This window comes from Numida meleagris, chromosome 3, assembly GCF_002078875.1.
Source record: "Numida meleagris isolate 19003 breed g44 Domestic line chromosome 3, NumMel1.0, whole genome shotgun sequence".
Lineage (NCBI taxonomy): Eukaryota > Metazoa > Chordata > Aves > Galliformes > Numididae > Numida > Numida meleagris.
The window spans coordinates 9213821-9236452 of NC_034411.1; the positions used below are offsets into that span (position 1 = coordinate 9213821).

Here is a 22632-nt window from a genome sequence, read left to right on the forward strand (position 1 = left end):
GATACCTGAGTATTCAGCTAACAAAAATCACTACTATCTGGTACACAAGTAATACAAACCCATTATTATCAAGTCAACTGATTCTTAAAATACCTTTTCCTCATTGTAACAACAGATAGTCACTTATATTTATCTTCTTTTAAATTCTGCTTATGTATGGAAGACAAAAGAAAAATGTCAAGCATTTCTAGATTGGATGTGTTATAGACAAGACAGACCGTGCCACTGAGTCTAAAGGGGCTTAGAGAAGTGATTTCTTTACCAGAAGAGGCACTCAAAATACAATTGGCTACACAGAAAGGCAAGGATGCTCAGCATAGGACTGGCCTCTAGGACTGCAGATCCCAAACCAACAACATGTTGTAGCATGTATCCCAGCAGGCTCGCTATTCAGTGTGGAAGGGCTATATTGTATAGCTTCCCTAAGCCCCCAAGGCAAGCACGTCTGAAACTGGGAGAATACTGGGGGAAGTTTTGGCCAGAGGTTTGCTTCCCCCTCCTGCGCTCCCAGTATAGCCATTCTTGTGTTCTAACATTTTATGATCCATTTAATTATTGTGCTCTCGAAACAAGCAAACAAAGAAAACAGATGAAACTTCAGGGATAGCTTCTAACTCATAACTGAAGAGATGATTATTCATTAGAATCTATGCAAGTCACCAAGGACCACATAAATGGTCACTGCATGGTATTAAGAAAAAAAACCTTAAAAGATGTAAAACAGAATTCCCACTCAGTATCTTATCTTTAACACAGCAGCCTTCTTGGATTACTTTGAGAAGAATAAAATAAACATTCTCCATTTAAGCTGCTACAAGAGAATACTCTAGATTTACACAGTTAAGCTAACAGATTCCTCTTCCCCTTGAGGTAACTCAAGGTAAAGATAGAGCTGACCAAAGTGGCTTCATTTAACACTAAACTCCTGTAAGATTTAACAGCTGAAGGCATGTCTGAGGGAATACTTGCAGCATCTCTGAAGCAGTACATTGAATTATGCCTTATACAGAGATGAAATATTATACAAGTATTATTATTAACAAAAAATCTCTTACAGATCTCCATCCAAACACGTTTCATCAGAAAACCAAGGGCAGATATCAAGAACAGAAATACTAGAAAAAAGCATGATTCTTTACCACATTTACAGGCAAAATTAGGCAAAATAGTCAAATCATACTTGGATTGAGCTTAGACTTCCCTAAGATCCTGACCGGATCACAATCCTTTCTCTATCACACTTTCAAATGAGTCATGTTTCATTTGTTTAGTTAGTTGGGTTTTGTCTTTGGCAAGAGACGCAACAGTAAGACATCTCAGCTTTCAGAGTTCTTTGGCTCCCTCTTGATGTCTTCACTCAAGCATAGATGTATGATACCTACTGCAAAACAACTGCAGAAATGTTATCACTGATGTCAAGAACAGCAGCAAAAAATTGTAATTCTTGTCAGTTTCGGTGCTTCTTTTCTCACAGAAAATCTGTGCCTGCAGAAAATCGCACATGATGATATCTATTTATTAAAAGTGGACCATGCCAACTTTACACCAAAAATAACGCAGAGCAATAGGCACCTATCTGTTACTACTATTAGAGTACACCTTAACAGAGAGGCAAGAAGTCCAGAACAGTCAGGAACACAACTCACTTTGGCCTATTCATTTAGGTACACTGTGCTTTAGTTTTGCTTTCATGACGTGGAGAAACTCTTCTTCAAACCTCTTTAAAACTGTATGAAGTAAGTGGCTAATGTAGAAAAGCATTCTTAGGGATTCAGATAGCATTAGAGAAGCACAGCTTATTGGAGTGAGTGGTAATGTAGTTATGGCCATGTTGGTACATAGTGGAAACACCCAGCCCGCAAAATTTACAGCATCTCGCTGATACTCCATCATAGATTACATGTTTATATACGAGTTGGCTGTCATTAGTGTGGCAAAGAAAATAAAATACAGAGAAAAGTAAGGCAGGAGGCAGGCTAGAAATAAAACCATCAAATAACAATGTGTTAATTCATCGAGTGTTCTTTGCAAAAATGTGTGTTTTCTATAGTTGAAACATACAATAAAAACTAATGACCTGCACATGGATGTCCATGTACACAAGAGCTCAGGAACACAGAACACTGCTCCTGCTACACAGGAAAAAAAAAATCACTAATGTGTGTTAATCCAATAGTCTTTTTCTATGAAAAAGTTAAATACAGCCAAGAGTAGAATACACTTCGTTCCAGCCACTCTTTCAATTTGTCTCTCATCACGCCAAGGAGAAAGAGCGAGAAAGACCATTTTACAAGCCATTTCTTCACTGTTTATGTCTTTTCTGGATATACTTGTTGAAATACATTAGTCACAGGTATGCAGATAGTCCTTAGAGCATACTAACATCTGATACATACTGAAATAAATTTTTCTTTTTTAGCTTGGGGAACAAAATGTTTCACAGCAAGTTACAAGCAAGTCTTCACTAAGTCAAGAAATGAGCAAACAAGATTTCCAAAATCAACAAACCTACGCACGCGCTTACCCATAGCCTGTATAAATACATACCTACTGTATAAACAAACACACTGTCCTGCAGCGAGATGATAATTTGCCTCTTTAGAGCAGGCTCATTAAAGAGAAATAACATTGCAATAACAAAGCACAAGTGTAGTACTAATGAGAAGAACAAGCTGCAAAATGCTAAGAACATCTGGTCTGTTTCTTGTTCTGACAGAGCATGAGTTGGAAACTGACCATCATTAAAAAAAAAACTGTTTTTTTCTTCACAGCTCAATGGACTTTGAAGCAAGCTTGCCTCGTGTATTGAAGTCACAAATTCCTATGGGGCTGTGTTGTAACACTTCTAATGTGTATGTTGCCAAGTATCACAATTTAAATATCAAGTAGAGCAGCCAGAATTATTCACTATAAATTATTATTTGAAAACCCTCTCCGTTTACAAAGAACTTGACAGTGACCCCTATAAACCCATACATCCCTCATCTGCCATACGATCTGAATAATTTTGAGCCTATGCATTGTTTCCAGATCTCACTTCATTCTCTCAGTATTTCACTTGTGTGCAAGTTAAAAGATCAGCTATGTACCACAACAGCTATTTCTACTGATTCAATGGCTATATCTAAAAGAGGAAAATGATCAATAGAAAAATGAATTCCACTCTGATCATAGAAAAGTATGGAAGTTTAAAAATCTTCATAGGATATCTGTAGTTTATCTGAATGCTTACAAATAATAGGATGATTTCATACTACAGCAGCATCTTTCTAAGGACTATTTGACCATCTGGATTGAATCTTTATTGACTAGGATGAGCTATGTTCCCTTCCAACATTAAAAAAGAAATATGCAATAAACATTCACATCTTCAATTTTTTCCAAAATTTGCAATATATGAAAAACAACCTTTTTCTTCCAATAAAATTGAAGTTATTCTGAGAAGACAATTCTGTTTTGTTTTCAGAAATGAATAAAGAAGTGTAAGAAATACTCTGAAATCTTGCTTAGAAGATACATAAGATAGATCAGTTCTTGGAGATTAAGGCATATCCTGAAACCAGTCTCAGAATTAATGCAAAAGGAAGCATTCTGTCTAATATGATCCCAACTACTCTGTTCAGCTGTTTACCAGGAGAAAATATACAGAATATCTTCTTCAAATATAATTCCATTAAAAATTGAAAAAATAGTGTTATAAATGTTTTTTTCTGCTTAAGAGTCCCACACAATAAATAAGTTCAACTAATTGCTTCTTGCAAGCCCACATTGATTTATACTCTTTTGTAAATAAAGTGATAATCTGAAAGAAAATATTATTCATTATATTATCTTCATCATTTTTCTTTCTCTGAGTAATCATAAATTAAGTCAACAGCCATTTTATAATCCTGCAGTTCATTATCTCCCTTTGAGTAACGCGCTCAGAGCCTTAGCCTTGCTCCACTTCTTCAGTAATAATTACAAAAATCAAAACCAAATTAATGTAATGTGCATATACATGTTTTAGAACTTACATAAGAGCTTTTCAGTGAACTGGAGGCTGACTAGGACACTGTCATCTCCGCCACTTCCCCTGTCCTCCTTCATGAAAGTGTAATACACATTTTCCATTAAAAAGTTGCATCAGCTCATGTTCATATTCTCAGGCTGGCTTCTTTCTTTCTTGATTCTTATTTGAGACTGTGGTCATACCACTCCTGCTGATTTCTTTTCCTGAAATTTTTATCAAGTAACTGCGTGTTTTCATGGGCATGAAGGGGGCCTACAGGAAAGCTGGGGAGGGGATTTTTATAATGGCATGTAGTGACAAGATGTGGGGACATGGCTTTAAACTGGAAGAGGGTAGATCTAGACTAGATATTTGGAAGAAATTCCTTACTGTGAGGGTGGTGAGAGACTGGATCAGGCTGCCCAGCGAGGTTGTGAACGCCCCCACCCTGGAAGCATTCCAGGCCAGGCTGGATGGGGCTGTGAGCAACCTGGTCTAGAGGGAGGTGTCCCTGCCTACAGCAGGGCGTTGGAACTAAGTGATCTTAATGGTCCCTTCCAACCCAAACCATTCTATTATACTATGAAGTATTCAGATAATAGAATCTGCAATTCAGTTAAGTTGTCTAGTATCACAAGACTTAAATGAGGAGCAGGCAACCCTCTCACAAAAGCGGGTAAGTTTCCAATCCTTCAAGTCTAAATCTGCATTTACTTTTAGAAGCACACGGACACTTGGTGACATTCAGTTGAACACAGATCTGGATCCAGTTTGTGCATACTTGTTTTGGGTCCCGTAGCTGGTCCTTCTTCCTTAAATACACATGATGACCTGTGCACTGTGGTTTCTCTCCCTCTTCCTTGTAAACTCTGACTCAGAAGCAAGCCTCTGCTGTGCTCCTAGATCAGGGACAACAGTTAATGCGCTCTAGGAGCCCACAGGCCACACAGCAACCTGATGGTGCTTCTCTGCACAGCGAGAAGGTTGCAGGAGGAATGGACTCTCGAGAGGCATGCTTTCTGATGCATGTTAAGCCACCTGCTACTCAGAGCTGTCTCCTAGTGGCCTTGTAGTACAGAAAACCCTGGGTTTGAATCAGCGGTTCAGAACCACAAAATTTATGGCAGGTTTGACCCATTACACGTTTTTCAGAGAGGGGAAAGGCCTTTCCATTTGGGCATGACAAACACATACAGCCATACTGCTGCAAAGTGCAACTTCTCCAGTCCACTACCTCTGTCACTTACACAAACTGCATTGCCTAACTTGCCTCCCTAGGAAATATTGCCACAGTTACAAGATCTGCAGTGTTCCCCACATTTTATTACAATAGACCGCAGTATGTTTGCTGGTATAATATACTATGAGGGATCATAAATAATTAAGAATTAATCACACTTGTCAAAATAAATAAATGCATTCAGTGATACAGAATGCATGAATTTTTTATAGCATCTTTTTGCTTATTCATGAATAAAAAGTTTGAAAGCCTAGCAATGGATTGACTGCTCATTACAATACATACAGACTTGATTCACATACTACCAGTAGAGGCTTTCTTGTCAGTCGTTAGCATATCAGTTGCATCTTAACTTTAAGACTAAAGCTGCTGGGGAAGGGAAGTGAAGGCAGCATCGACAGCAGCTGCTCAGAGATAGCAATGGGGGCAGAGGCCAGCGGGAGAGTCCCTGAAGAGGAGCACAAAGGAACGCCAGCCAGAAAGCCAGTTTCCAGATGGGTCCAACTTCAGTGCCTCGACACAAATGCAAACAGTATGGGAAATAAACAAGGGGAACTGGAATTTTTAGCCCAGTATCAGGGTTAGGATATCCTGGACCTCAGTGAGATGTGGTGGGATGGCTCACAAGCCCAGAGTGCTGAGATGGATGGCTACAGGATTTTCAGGAGAGATAGTCCGGGAAGGAGAGGAGGTGGGGTAGAGCTCTACGTTAGGGAAGGTCTAGACTGTGTGGAGCTGAGCAATGGCAATGAAAGGATCGGGCATCTATGAGTAAGAGTCAGGAGAAAGGCCCACAAGGGAGATATTATCTGGGGTACTGTGTACAGTTCTGGGCTCCTTCAAGAAAGACAGGGAACTACTGTAGACAGCCCATCAGAGAGCTGCAAAGATGATAAGGGTCTGGTGCGTCTCCCTTATGAGGAAAGGCTGAGAGATGTGGGGCTGTTCATCCTCGAGAAGGAAGGACTGAGAGAGGATGTTATCAACACTTACAAACACCTAAAGGCCAGTTGTCAGGAGGATGAGACAAGGCTTTTAGCACCAACAGTTGCCTCTGGAAAACAGTTCCACGGTTCTACTCTACATTACATACTAAAGGATCTCATTTGGTTTTGTTTTGAACCTGACATCTAATTTTATCTGATGGTGTTCAATTCTGTTTTAGAAGAAATAAGGAATATTCCTTCTGCATTCATTCTTTCTGTGTTTTATGAAGTTTTGGGAGTTTTTAAACTTCACTAAATCTTTCATAAACATTTTATAAAAGCCTAGGCTTTTATAAACCTTTGCCACATACTCCTTTTAGTATCTCTTCTGGGCAGAGCAGCACTAGCCAATTTAAGTGCTCCTAAAAGAGAGCCATTACATACTTCAGGTCATGCCCATTTTCATTCTTTTAACAACTTTCCCAGATGTGATAAATTACATTTTGATGTAAGGGAACCAGAAAAGAATGATTTATTCTAGATAGAGGTGACCCACGCATTTATACAAGTGTATTATTTTCTATTTTCTACTCCCTTCCCAGAAAATTCCAACATGACATTTACATTGTGAGAACCAACTCATTAACGGCCACAGGTTTATTCTTACCCCAAAATCTGCTTGAGTGATTGCAACCACATCAGAATCTACTCTTCTATATGCCAAAATCAGAATGTTTAGCCTGCCACTTCAATTCAAATAATCTACATTAAATTTCACCTTCCACAAGTGTCTGGTTAAGCATCCTTTTTCAATTCTTTGCAAACTAGACCTCCACTTCCCAACCCTGAATAATGTAATATTTAACTCTGTCTCCTCACTATCTATCCCTGTTCAGGGGATCAGCGATTTGTGTGAGAACACACACTGAACATGTCAAGTGAACGCAGTGTTCAGATATGACTGTAATCAAATGCTGAGACGTCTAAAACTTGTTCTTCCTCATTCGATTCACAATGATTTGTTGTAATTCCTAGACAGTGAGCTGCACCATGCTGCAGAGGGCAAAACAAACAAACAAAACCCCCACAAAAATAAATAAATAAATAAATAACAAAACTCCTTCCAGTGTCTCTCTTCAGGAGATCTATCAATGGTTTTCTGCTAAACTTTTTACATAAAAGGTATACGAAGCACAATGAATCATAGTTAAGGCATTTGTCTTATCATTGTCTTAACATGGCTTGATAGCCAAGTGATGAGGATAACCTAAGCCATCTCAAAAGCCAGTTATGTTATCTGTTTATCTTTGTGCATTACTGTCTGCAAAGGAGATGAAATGAGATTGAGATAACTGGAAGTGCAATTTGCACGAACCAGTAGGGGTTTGAATTACTTGTGCTTAATTATTTCAGAATGAAACAGACCACACAACTATCTGTGCCAAGCAGCTGTAATTAAAGTGATTTAAAATAGAGAGATGCTAGCTCCAAGTGTTGATTTTTCAAATGAGGTTTTATACGCAAAGACTTTAGTCATCTATGAGTTGCAGACCTACAGTTCTATAGAGGGGCTCAAGAGAAAATTACCAATGTTCAACGTACTTGACAATTACGAAAAAAAAAAACCACAACAAAAAAAACACAACCCATCCCAAAACTTCATCCCAGCACCTCATAAACCTAAACCCACCAGAATGATGTGCCATTGGGCATGTGGAATGAGAGAAAAGAGCAGAAAACAAACTTACGCCTATATTCCAGACTGAGAAAGGAAGGGGATAAGAAAGCTCCAGCAACAAAAAACCCACCACAACCTATGGATTTAGAAATGGAATTTTATTTCAATAGCCTATTGGAAATTATCAACCAATAATGGCCTTGTTTCTGAGCTACAAGGCTAGCCAGCAGTCTTCCCTTCCTCTATTTTAATGAATAATGGACATTAAAAAAAAAACTTTAAATTTATCATAACTTTATCATTCACCATTCTCCCATTTTTTCCCATTCCAGGAAACAACAACTGCTATTTTCAATCCAAAACAAGCCTGTTTTCATTTCTAAATTTCATTAGCAGCCAGTTTGCATGAGAATTAAAAAAAAAAGGGGGGGGAAATGCTTTCTCAGCAGCAGACATTCCGATTTACCTCAAACTTTCTTTGTATCAAGAAATTTATTATGTGTACGTCTGTTCTTTGATGTGAAGACTGGAATATATTTGCATGTGGCACAAATATGGTCCATCCACAGAACCCACTAAAATGATTCAGTTTGCTGATGAATCAGCGTTCAAACAATTGGCTGTGACACCTCGGAAATTAATTTATAATAGCTTTTTGGGAAAAGTACTATCCTCTTGATAGAGATGAGAAAACAGAATTCAAGAACAGGAACAAAGGCTGCACTGAAACTTCTCCTTAGTATTTGCCTGAACATAAAGACTGTTATAAGCAGTCAGACTAAAAGTCTGCAAAGTCAAATGACATCTTGGTGCTGGCTAGTAACAAAACGATCTTTTCACTTTCAGATTTTTGGGAGAGAGGCTTCTTGAGTCCAAAGATGTAAACAAACTAATGAATGCATTCTGCAAGAACTCATCCAACCCTTCTTTCATCTGATGCATATTCCTAGCTTCTATAACATTAATTTATGCATCTTATTATCACAGTTTATTCAGATATAACATTATTAAAAATATATCTCCTCTTGCTTGATCTACATCTAGCACATTTCATGTCATGGCTTCTCCTAGACTGCTCTTCAACGCAAGAGCTCAAAGTACGACCACTGCAGACAGAATAAAGTTTTTCTTAGTACAGAATCTGTTCCATAACTCTGATAATCTTAGTTAACCTTCCCCATATCTCTTTGTTCCATATTCCTGGATAAAGCCTGTAGCCCTAACTCCCCCTCCTTTCCACTCTAGATCTATTCTCCTCAACACCACCCAAGCCCTAGAGGCAGAGGTTTCAAGCAGGTTTTACTAACAGCAGAAGTCTTAAGAATTTTCTGCTTTTCTACACCTAGGAGGATAAAAATACACCTAACAACGTTTTTAGAGCTTAAAATCTTAATGAACTATACTGCTGTTTATGATTATAAGCAGGAAAAGTAATTGCAAGAAACCACATTTTCATCCAAGAAGAAGAAGAAAAATCTGTTATACTTCTTTTTTTATGCTTCCTAGCTCTTGCTGAAGGCAAATTTATATATATTTTAAAGGCAAGACCTATCTTTTATTTTCCTCACCAAATAGAAAACTTAAGTCCTGGACACAAAGATATTATCTACAACTATTTGCAAATTAGCTAGCAGTAAACAGCACTTAGAGAAAAGGTAAAACCAGACTCAGTGATGTAATTAATCTCTTTCAACCACAGGATGACCTTAAGCACAGGCACCGTAGGACTATTCTCATCCAAATATCGTTTGCCACGCACATCAGCCTGATTCAACCTTCACATAATACTATGTTTGATATTCCGCTTCCTTTATATACCACGCAGATGAAAGCAGATACTTCATACACAACCTCACTGCTTTTGTTTATCACACTGCATCTGTTTTTCACACTGCTTGAATTCACTGCCTGCTATAGCAAAAGAATTACAGCTGCCTAAAGTATTTTAAGAGGAAATGTTTGGCTGGTTGGTTTAGCAGCTTTTTTTTTTTTTTTTTTTTTTTTAAAATCAACTACTATGATGGATGTGTGACACAGCTGTATTCGCCTTACCTTTTGGTGTATTCTCAGAGTGATCCCTCTCTGGTCCATCCGGGATGTTTAGCTGTAAGATATCCTCCGCGCTCACTCTCAGCCAGGCTTTGTTGGGGCTTTCCCGATCTTTCGAGGAAAGGGAATATTCCAGCTCACATGGAGACTCAAAATTGCAGTCAAATACTGGAAAAAGAAAGCAGACACAGAACATATCAGACTTAGTAAATTAAGCTTCCTCTGTGCTGGAAGGTATATAAACATGCACACGTTTTTTTAATGAGTAGCTAGAGGGAAAGTCCACAGTGACAGGCAATAATATGCCCCAAATGGACCATACTGAGAGATCCATTAGCAGATGAAGCAAATGGCCCAAAAGCCAGTAACTTTCTTTGTGAACAGATAAGAGGGCAGCACAGGATAAAGCAGGGAACTGCATCACCTAGACTGATTGGAATTAGTTTACTCATTAAAAAAAAAAAAAGAGAGAGTCAGGAAGAAAATCACTTCTGGAATACCTGTTCAAATTCATACGGGCCATTATAGTGCAAAGGCTACTAACATAGTTTACAGTCACGTTCCAATTCACTGAGCGCAGGACTCTGGAAAGCAAATTGTACATCCTAGGCACGTGGGAGAGGCTGGGAGTTGTGGGGACTTTACCCTGCGAACCACCTTTCTGACTCCCTGGGTTTGAGTGCTTCAGAGCAGCATCAGAAGCTTGATCTGCTACTGCAAACTTCAGCCTCCAGGCAGTACAGCCAGCGCTTGTCTCCTACAGACATTTCTTTTGGAGATGTTTCTCTTTTAGAAAAAAATTATCCTATTGCTGTAGCTATGAATCATTGCCTCCTGTCCAGTCTACTGTCAAACCATAGTACAAGTTGTTTAACACAAAATATATTGATAACCTGAAGTTTACGTACTTTTAGTTTTCAAGATTACTGAATTTCCTAGAATGATCGGTCTACTTTTTCTTTTCCTGTCAGCACTAAACACATTGTTCAGTAACCAAAAGAAACTATTTCAGAGCTCAGTGTTTCTGAAAAAGCATTTGTAAATGTAAATACATACATAGATACATATATTCAAGTTCATCTTTGGAGTCTTCTACAATATCTACTGTGGAAGTGAATTCAGATTATTTGTTCCACATTAGTCAAGTTAACTGATATTTTAAAACTTTAATTACATCCTCTATTAAACATCTGATTTCTTCTTCGTGTGCACACATTTTTGTACTTCAGGCTATTCTCCTGGTGATACAACATCTTGTAATCTGGAGGTTAATACCATTGCCCTCAATATAATTTTTCCAGCTAATTCATCTTATTAATAGCAAACTGGAGGGAGCAGAATCTATTTTTCCTTTTTACATTTGATTTTTTTTAATCACAGAATGGTTTGGGTTGGAAGGAACCCTAAAGCCCACCCCAGCCCTAACCCCTGCCATGGGCAGGGCTGCTCCCCACCAGCTCAGGCTGCCCAGGGCCCATCCAACCTGGCCTTGGGCACCTCCAGGAATGGGGCACCCACAGCTCTGGGCAGCAGTGCCAGGGCCTCACTGCCCTCTGAGTAAAGGATTTGTTCCCTAACATCTAACCTAAATCTCTCCTCTTTTAGTTTAAAACCCTTGACCTATCACTATCGGACCATGTAAAAAATCAGTCTCCCTCCTGTTTATTAGCTTCCTTCAAGAATTTGAAGGCAGCAATGAGGTCTTCCCTAAGCCTTCTTCTCTTCTCCAAGGTAAACAAGCCCAGCTCCCTTTCTTCATAGGAGAGGATACCCCAGCCCTTTGAGCATCTTCATGGCTTCCTCTGGACCTGCTCCAACAGCTCCATGTCTTTCTGGTGCTGAGGGGGCCCCAGCACTGAACACAATGCTCCCAGGGGCTCTGCACTGCAGCCTCCCCCTTCAGCAGCTCCAGTTGGGTGGAGGCACCACAGTGTTGGGCAGGTAGTGCAGGTCCACTCCTCCCCCTCCCAACTGGAACTCCAGCCCCTGCTTTAAACTCATCATTTTGCCTCCAGGATCCAGTAGGATAAATGCCATTCACCAATGCAAGCAGCCCTAGAACAGCCCCCAGCTGTTGGATATATGCATTTTGTCCCCTTTTGCCCTCCCACAGCCCCTGCCACCCCTGACCTGAAGTAGCATGCTCTGAGCAGACGTTGCTGCCAGCCCTGCCCTCATCTCTCAGCTCTGAGGTGGAACAGCCAGGTGCTCCTCATCAGTCACCACAGAGAGCTGTTTTACATTCACTCAGCATTTTCACTGCTTCTGAACACCATGGAAACCCTCTAGCATAAGGAATTCATACACAAGGATCTTACACGCATCTTTAAATTTGAATGCACGTGTTGCAGTGCTCTTTAGGTCTCCATGTTATCCATATAAATTTCACAATTACATGAAGCATGCTTCAGTTTAGGCAGCAGGGAGTGGTTCATTCATGCTATATACAGTTTGCTACCACAATACTGTACCCAAACTGCAGATGACTTTTATCTCTCATCCCTTGCTTATTCTTTATAAAAAGAAAAATAAAACACTTTATAGATTTAAAACAAATGCTAGTTAAGTTTCTACTAAACTTTACACCAAAGCCCAAATGGGAAAAAGAGCAATCAAACACCAAGCTACATGATACAGAAAACATTCAATATTCGTAGAGCTGCAGAATGCCTTGGGTTGGAAGGGACCTCTAAGCTCGCCCACTTGTGGTCCAGCTGAATAGCCTTTAAAGCAGGTTATTCTTTGATAGAAGAGGAAGCTGCTTGGCTTGTACATCTCAAGAGTATGCTGTATTTAATGAAAATACACTTGCATCTTTTAAAGAACTTGGTAGTCCTCCCAGTCCCCTCCCTACACCACCAGAATATCTGCCCTCTTCATAAGCTCTTATTTAAATTAGTCTCGTATCAGACCAAAATTTCAGTTCTATTGTCCTATTCAGCACAAAGAAATGATTACAAAGAAATGCTATCTGATGCAACACACCAAAGTCTATGCAAATAGAATTCAGTCTTCCAAGCCTAACAGCCTAGCTAAACTCACAAAGTAGCCATTTACCTTTGGAAGCTAAATAAAAGCTTTTAAAATACACTACATAAAAACAACCCCTGGTCCAAGAATCTTTTGCATTTCCATCCATTTTCACCGGATGCTGGAGAACAGTTTAACTTATTAAAGTCTATTTTATTATTGTCGCACTTTTAAAGAGGAAACAAAACATGATGCTTATAATCAAATCAAGGTAAACACCTGTTTAAGAAAGGTTGTAGACATAAATAACTTTAGTTTCTGGCATACAAGAGGGACAACAACTATAGACTGAAAAGCAAATTAAGCTACTACCCAATTGAAAAGCCAGTGGAATCTGTGCATGTCTGATGATGCTAAGAGCCTTATGAGTAATTCAATTTATGTTAATCAAAGTAGCTATCAGCAATAATTTGAGCCCAAACAACTAAAATATCTGGCAGCTACATCTGTTTTAATTAAATGGACTGGAGTTTTCTGATAAACAAGTGACTTAAAATAGTAGTATAAGCAATTTTCCAAAATAGAGTAATCTGCAGAAAATATCCTTTTACGCTGCTGCAGGTCAAATTATGGATCATTCACTCTTTGGATCATCTTACATCCTTTGTGTAAGCGTGCATCACAGAAGCATGCCTTATTTAGGTTAAAAATAATTTTAAAGAGAAATATAAACCGCCTGTACTTTTAAAGAAACTATTCTGATTGTTCTTGCTTTAACTGCTCAATAACAGACTAAATTTACTTGTTTTAAACCAAGCCCTCTTTCAAACACCAAAATCTTACCTGCACATACTTTCCTCATAGGCTTCTCCTTTCTAGTTCTACATGTCCTTTTCACCCCCAGTCTTCTCACTCTCACAAATCACTCTCTATTACTCTCAGCTGATCACTCTTTTGAGACAGGGTGTTTGCTTTCTTACCTCACTAAGACAGACAAGGGAGAGAGCAGAGCTTCACTGTTCTCAAAAGGACAAGCTCAAATATGTATATGCTAACTGGCAAGTAATCAGCTTAAACACAGCTAATTTATACTACACCTACAGATACAAGTGCACGATGTAGAGGTCACTTACACTGATCAAAATGGGACCAGAACTTTTCTCCTGGGCACGCTTCATCCAGCACCAACAATCACAGCACCAGCAATACAGAAATGGATAAAATATTCTTGCAAGGAATGTCTCTTTCTACAAATATTGACAGATATTCCTTGTGGAGGAGACATAATTTAAATTGTATAGTAGAGATGTGCTCTGCTGAGTGAGCTTTGAGACCTCCATCAATACTCACTAACCTCTATTATACTCATGTTATGATGACTATAAGCTTTTAATTTATGACAAGGAAATGACAAATTGATTTTCCAGTTATTAATCCTAGGGACAAAGCCAGTTCCTTAAGCCTTTCCTATTCCCTCCAAGTAGAAAAGAGCAAAAGGCATTCAATCTAGTTTCGATTTCCCCATCAAGCCATTTCTCTCCACTGATACAGAGGTACAGGTGTGATAAGGTGATGCAAGGAAGCCTGCAGGCTCTGAGGTGACCCGATAGCGGCCTGTCAGTATCTAAAGGGGGAGCTACAGGAAAGAAGGGGACAGACTCTTTAGCAGGGCCTGTGGTGATAGAAGAAGGGGAAATGGCATCAAGCTCAAAGAGAGTAGATTCAGGTTGGATATAAAGAAAAAGTCTTTTACAGTGAGGATGGTGAGGCACTGGAACAGGCTGCCCAGCGATGTGTTGTGGGCACCTGAGGCCTTAACCACCCCTGGTAGATACCAGCACGGACAGTAACCACCCGGCCTTGGGGCTGCTGCCTCTGAAGATGACAAAAGTGCAAGCAGCATCATTTTTGAAAGGTGAGGTGAAAAACTGGAGAAAAAATTGAGAAGCCCCATGGTACAGCTCCATGCTGCGTGGCTTTGGGATTCCTTCCACCCACTGCATCTCAGCCACCTGCAAGAAGAGAGCAGCTGAAGCTGGGCAGCATAGCAGTCCAACTCCTCACTGTGAGATCCAGGCTATATTCATCAGGGACCTTGCTGTAATTTAAAACTACTTCACACAAGTTAGCTTATCACTCTGCAACCTTCCTCCACAGCAGCAGATCTTCACATACGTTTCCCTGGCCTTGAGTTTATTGACAAAATTGCTCCATTCCCTCATGGCGCTCGCTTCAGGTGGATGCAAACTGGAAAGCAAAGCCCTGAAGTGGCATTGGCCGCAGCCTGGCCCTGCACTGGCGACCTTTGCAGTAAGTGTGCAGCCACACAACAGGCTTGCTTTCAGTACAGAGCATGGCAGGAGTGTGTCCCAGCCAGCTCCAACAGCACCGCTTATCCAGACTGAAAGAGAAAAGCCGAGGTTTCCCTCAGGAGGTCCTTTAAAATTACAATTGTGTTCTGAAAAAATGAAATTTTATTGAAGCAATGCCCAGCAGGACACACAATGTCACTTGTTCTGCAGATTCATAGCATCGACTACTGGGAACAGAGCTTGAGATTTCAATACTCGAACTTCTCAGTCAAGCATGGGGCACACTGCTTTCCTCCTCAGGAAAACCAGTGCTCTCCTAATGCTGGAAGCTTTTAAATTAATGCCCCTTGGTAGGGGGGATCCACAGCTGGGTGGGCCACATCTTAGAGAAAATGACAACAATACAACCATTTGTTTATTAGTTAAGAGAATCTTCAAAATGACAGCATATACTTTATATCCACCCAGTTCCTCAGTGCACATCAGGGACTGAATCACCAATATCTTTGACAGCTGCTTTCTTTGGTGGAAATCAAGCTACAAAGAAAAGGGCCGGGACTCCTTTATCAATCAATTATAAGCACAGTCTTTCAAGACAGCTACAGAGAGAGGAGCAAGGAGGGGATGTGGGTAGTAGCACAACCAACAACAGCTCTCATTTTCATTCCTCCCGCAGTAGTAGTGACAGAGCTCATCCTCCACACAAGAAATATTTGTCCAGCAAGTCTCCCCTGCACGCAGCAAAGACAATAAGTGGAAGTGCACTTCCAGTGCCAGTTCTGACCCGAAGACTGAAGTACTGACTAACAGTGATTGTTAGAAAACATGCTCCAGTTGGCACAAAACAGTAGTTAGATGAACTGTCATATTTTGACAATTCATACAAGGGACCTCTTGCGTGAAGACTGAAAGATCTCTAGAGAAAATGAATACTTGAGAGACGGGGAAAAGACATTTGTTGTCTTGCTGTATGTTACTCTATTACTGAAAAAATGTTGAACTGTCATTGCATATTATCTGCAGATCAAAAGAAGTTATAAGGAAAAGAGTAACTAAAAGAAAGAAGGATTTTCTCCCTAGTAAGATTTTGTTTCTTCTTTCTTGTTTAGCAAATCTTTCAGCTTAGTTAGGCAGACGCTCCTTCGCCTGTGATTTTCCTCCCCATGGATTTCAGCACCATTACACATGGCAGAAAGACAATCTAATCGTTAAACAAGAATTTATATGCATGTATATGGGGTCACAGCATCTGCTATTTTATATGAAACAATTCCATTAATTTAGTGTTAATTGAAGTCTTGCTCTATTATATTTATACCATTATTCCCAAAACTATATTAGAATACTTAAAAATTGCAAAACGCTTCCTTTGAAAGTTAGGGTATGTTTGAATTAAGGTGGTACATCACTTTTGCATTATCTTTAATAACACAGCATAGATTCATTTTTTCTCCCGGACAAAGTATTATTCTGCTTATTTCTCTCCAGTTTTTATCTCACTTTCCAAACTGGAATTTGTTGTAACAATTAGTTCATATCCACGCTTCTCACTATGCCATGCTGAGTCAAGTATATCGGGTCATGATACGTTTACTATTCTGAAAATGTCCATATTATTCTGATTTGATGTACAGAAGAAGTAGCCATGGGAACATAACTGTAACACACATTTATCTAGCTGGTGCCCTCTCTCTCACTATCTTCCCTTTTGTTTGACAATCAGACTCATTGAATTTCCTGTCAGCAGTGTTTAGCTGGTATTCAACTCACGTGAATGAAACAGTGTTCTGAATGCATGCATGAGTACTCAAATTCAGCGAGCTGCACTCAGTGTAACAGAGAAAAAAATTAATCATCCGACACCTCGCTGAGCAGCTGCTGAGCATCATCTAGGCAAACAGAATGACCCCAAATTATTTCCACAGTAAAATTAGTCAGATGTGGTTCTTTACCCAAAACCAATTCAGAAAATCACGATCTCTTCACAGACAAGATTCCATTAGATAGTGTAAAAAAAAAAAAAAGAAAAAAAAAAAACCTCACCCTGTCAAATTATTTTTCAGAAGACATAGAGCTGAGTAAAATTATTAATAAGTTATTAATAGAGGGCATCCTGTGGATTATGCTTTTAGTAGGTACTAAGTCAAAGCTGTGCTGACACAGCCTAAGAGAGGTATTACTGTCTTTTGAGCAGAACTAGCTCAGAACAGACAGGGAAGGGAGTTCAGCTGCTGCTGAGGGATCTGCCAAAGACATGTTCAGACAGCACAACTGCATAAGGAAAGAGTTAAAAAGCTAAAACCATCGCCAGATTTCCAATAGGAAAGGGCTATCCTTAAGCCTGTTATCCTCATGGAACACGCTCTTCTTTCAAAACAGAATTTAGATGGGACGAACTTCAATTTTTTTCCACTTCTTGCATTTGCCACTGTACTCGTGTCAGAGCCATGCACAAAGTCTGGTGCTGCTGGTTGGCTGGGGGTGTGCAGAGGATGGGGCAGAGAAGAGCGTACTAAGGCCATGAAGCCTTCTAGGCCTTAATGGGTACCTGTAACCTGGAACCCCTGGTAGAGCAACATAATGTTTTTTATCGAGTGACAATTTCTTATGCAATACCCATACAGAAGAGAAAATTAATATTCAACCATCCAGGACAAGAAATAAAGTATGTCGTTGGGTGCAGTTAATCATGTAAGCCTCAGGACAAAGTTTCATCAGCGCTGCAAATGGGAGATTAATATGCTACAGTAAGTCCACATATGCAGAATGCATTAAAAGAACAAAAGAAAACAAAAAAAAACCACATGAAGTCCAAATGAGCTGGGAATTTATCCTGAAAGGCAGGAGGGGTCTTTAAATCACTGTTTTCTTTAAGTCTTTGCTTTCTGCAAGGTAGGTGTATTACGCATCTCCGAGATAGCGGATGATTAATCAGTGCTTGGATAGAGACAAATCTAGAAGTGTCAAGACAAGATAGGAAGAAGTCTTGTAAATGCTTCACTCTCAGTGCATCGTGTAGTGCCAGCGATTATCTTCTGGGACTGCTGCGCATCGTTTCAAAGATAACATCAAGCACTGTTCCTGTCAGAACTACTAGTGGCAGTCCATCAGAACGTTTAATTCAGAGTGGAGGAAGAGGGATCCTACATTTCAATTTACACAGCCTTTCAATCAAAGAAATTTATCCAGTAGTGGAACAGAGGGCAAAAGTAATTACGACAACTTACATTTCCCACTTCAGCAATGTCAGTCAGTTAATTAGATGGGTCCCATCAGATGATTAGACAAACAAAGTTTTAATAGATGTTTTCCTGAGCGCTCATTTTGTAATCACTCTCATGCTGGGAACATTGGGGAAAGCTTCTGGCAGAATAAGAAAACACTCTAAGTAAAGGACTATTGGGTTTTATTTCTGCTAATGGATGTACTGTGTGATTTTGGATTAACCACTTAATCAGAAAGCAGGGGTGGACCTGGGACAAGCTTACTAGCCTAGGGGTGGGATGGTCTAACACTGTCTTCTCCATTGCTCTGCTGAGTCTCTGTGTGACCTTCAGTGAGCTGCTTAGGAGCAGAGCAGCTGCTGAAAGGCACTGTCCACATCCCTCTCGTGCCCATAGCAGTTCTGAACAAAAATCTAGATCTCTGGAAAAGCTAACAACAGGTGCCTAAAGGCTTTAAGCATTCAGAGGAATTGAGAGAAGTTTTAAGAACTGCTCTTTTAGGCTTGAATGATGATCTGCTCCACATTCACCTATCAGTCCTCCACACACTGCGTATCTGAAGTGGCAATTATATGGGGTGTTCCAGTCTGAAAACCACGACTTTGAGGGCCACTGCTGACCCTTTGATTTAGCGAATGCTCTGCCAACATTTGGAAAACTTAAGTTGCAAAGCTAGCAAAAAATCAAATGACTCTTGCCCCTCTTGACAATTCCCCACAAATTTCAAGGTATGTATCCTGAATTACACCTTCTGAAGTGGAAAACAGCTCACAAACAGGTATTTTCTACAGTAAGAAGCAAACCAGTTAAGGTTTTGGGGACTTTTAAAAAATAGAACATAAAGCAGAGTAATCTGCTCATCCAATTTTTTGTAGCACATCAACAAATTCCTGCCTTTCCTTGCAAAACAGATGATTAAATATGGTAGAATTTGGTCCCGTGCAACCAGGTGAAATCATAATAAATAATTTCTGCTTAGATCCAGTACATTCATCTCCATGTAATGCTGTCAGATAGAATCAATGCTTTTAGGTTTTAAGAACAAAGTCTTCCCTTAGAATGGTTTTTCTTACTGAAAAACTGAAAGAGTTTAGGAAGAAGTAATAAAGAATAAATTAAAAACCACTCTTGCAACTTCTAAGAAAGCCAAGTAGAGAAAAAAGATTGTAGTACTGTCCCTTCCAAAATGAAATTGGTGTGTCCTCATCGTTCAAGCAGATACAACAGCTAAGAGCAGATATTGTATGCCAGTGGAAAGAATATATATTGCACACATAAAAGGCTGCAACATAAATTTGAAGAAATATGGGCCTCCTTCATATAGGTAGGTCAAACTTTTCCCTCAAGCAGATAATTACAGACTTGGGGTGAGTAAATCTTATTAGCCTCTAGCACCTTAACTCCTCTTATAGACTGCTAGTAGATATATAGTAGACATATACTGCTTTAGTAGTGGATGTGGCTGTAGTTTGTCAGGAAATATGTTGCACCAGAAAACAGATTAAAATAGTTTCCCTAATTTTGGGAAGAATGGAAGTTATAAAAGAAGATGGCAAGGAAAACTGAGTTTGGTACACAGCACCTCTACTTACATCACTGGATTCAAACAGAGCACTCAAACATTACAGTTCGGGACCCTGTTTCTGAGAGAGAAGGGCAGGCTGGGGCAGCCCAGGTCATCAGGCACCTCTGTGGGGATGGCAATGGGCCGAGTCCAGTTCAGGATATGGGGCTCCTGGGCAGATGGGCAGGGAGATAGAAGGCCCTAGGGGAGGCTGAAAAGGGACATTAAGGCACATTAGTGCCCTCAGGGGCTGACAGTATGGATATTTTATCTTTGCTTTTGATTGTTTTGCTCTGCCATTATACTAGTATCCTTAGGCAGTTAGTTAGAGACTCTTGAGAAGAACTCATAAATGATACTTACTGTGTCGTCCTCTATGAGAGAAGAAAGGAGATGTATCTCTCATGATCCAGGTCAAGTTCCAGGAAGAGAGACCAGGAGGAAGAGGACTGCTTGCTGGGAGATCCAAAGTGACCGGACCTTTCATTATTAAAAAGAAAAAGAAATACCAACATTATGTATGCCACATATTAAGTGCAAAGATCAGCTTTATAGACTACATGCACTGAGCACCAATATTGAACTGCTCGGTCAGTTTTTCCCACCAGACGTGTCTGTAGAGGGTAAATTGGACATAAATTGCTCTATGTAACAGAATTATTATCACGAGAAAAAGCGTCAACTTCAATCCTACACAGATTCTAAGTTCTCTTTGACCTTTTGGTCCCTCAATTTATTTATTCTTAAAGTTTTGTTAGCATTTTGGGATCCAGCAAATGGAAGAGGCAAATGTGTGCAGTGTCTGTTCAACAACCCTATATATCTCAGAGCCTGAGAGTATCTGTACAAAACTGCACAGAGCAATCTTGGAGGTGCAAAAAGAATCTGAAATAGAATGCACGGTCAATGAACAGAATTCTATAGGCTTCGGCAGCACAGATTTTTCCTGGGAATGTTTAAGTTGTTTTTTTCTGAAGATTATGAGATCTTCTGTATTCTCCTCTCATTTTTTTGAGGACCTTAGGGGAAAGGTAGGATTTAACTTTGTAGAAGCACAGACAGGCAAAACTTGGGTTGGGGAAGTTTGATGCAATAAAATACACCTCTAGCCTGCTGATTTCTCAGACAAGCTGTAAAGAAACTGTTGTTCAGGAAGAAAAAAATAAGAAGTGCATTTTTGATCTACTAATATTCTCGTCAAATAAGAATACTACAGATGCTGGCATCAGTTCCTTTAGTTTAGATGCAATACTAAGGTTTGCTGTAATAACACCCAAACAAAATGGTAACACCACTCTGTAAAAGTTTGGTAAAACTTTCTGTAGCAAAAGGAACTAACCAACTTGAGATATAATTAATTCAGAGTGTTGAAGAACTGTCCTCCTCAACAGATAAATAATAATGGATAATAAAAAACCCAAACATTTAAGTGGATAATAGTAAGCAAGGGAAATGACTCAAGCCTTGGCAAAAACATTGCTTTAATTCTGCTGAAGCTCTGCTTAGTGCCACTTAACCTGTTCCACTGAAGAAAAACATGAAAATTCTGAGTGTTACCTGAGCCCTACCTCATTCTCAGTGCAATCTCATTTATAGGAGTCCTGTCACTGAGTAATGGCAGCAAATAGAAGAGGAAAATAACTATTTTTATAGGAGCACTGTAGCTCTTGCTCATTTCTTTAAGCAATAATCTTCAAGGTAAGAATGGATTTCACGCTATTTCTTAAGTCATTCTGAAGTAGCAAAAAATTAACATCCCTAATGGCTCAGTTAAATCTGGCCTCTATGCTAAGTTACAGTGCAGTAAGTAGATATCAGATATCCCCTGCTACTGACTGGAATTTAGAAGGAAGAAGTTCATACCAGTCATTTTTGAGGGTAGGTAAGACACCTAGTGTCCTGTCTTCAACTGCAAATAATAAAATAACAAGGGTATAGTCTTTATGTTGGATTTTCCTTCCTTAATGTGAAGTCATAGTTTACACCTCTTTCAATACTCCGCCGATACAGGCTGATATATGTGGATGTGGCAAATAATGTCAGATTTAATTACAGTGGATATAGTTGTTACTAAAACAGATTTTTTTCCTACAGATATGTTTAACTTTGATGCCAACATAAAAGAATACATTTTTTTAAAATCACAAAAACTGAACTCGTGTAATATGCTACTTTTAAAACCAATGGACATATTATTACGTGTGTTTTCCTTGATGTGAGATGTCTGACCAATATCAATACCCCTGTTATATAATATCTCCATCCAGTGACTCTCCAAAATGGGGAAAGATTAAAAAACTTTGCAAAACAAGAACTTTGAGGCCTCCTTAGCCCTGCAGGACCCAAACGAGTGCAGATGTCATGCACTGAGTACTGACAGGGAGATAAGTCTTGGGTTCTGAATCCTGTGTAAACTTAACACTGACCTGAGAGCCAAGGAAAAACAATCTGAGAGGAAGTCACACAGTTGCATTCCTCTCCCTAATGCAGTAGCCACAGCACTCAGACTGAAATCACTTCTAGTATCCTGACCAACCTTACCTGGGATTCAGTACCACAAGGGTCAAGGGATCCCCACGTCCCCTGGCACTTTCAGAAATATGCCTCTGACAGCTCAAATGGAATATACATCTCATTCTTCAGAATTCATGCCTACCTTCAGCCTCAGCTATGTGTAT

General features: G+C 39.6%; 1 protein-coding gene across 1 annotated transcript in view; it reads right to left on the reverse strand.

The window, feature by feature from the left end:
- The window catches only part of LOC110395616 (ALK tyrosine kinase receptor-like), a 159574-nt gene extending 145748 nt beyond the window's left edge, over positions 1–13826 (reverse strand). Inside the window, exons 1-2 of the mRNA XM_021390228.1 lie at positions 13698–13826; positions 9888–10052 (exon numbers count right to left, since the gene is read on the reverse strand). Coding sequence (XP_021245903.1) covers positions 9888–10052; positions 13698–13716 — 184 coding nt within the window. The 5' untranslated portion in view covers positions 13717–13826. The remainder of the gene's footprint in view (positions 1–9887; positions 10053–13697) is intronic.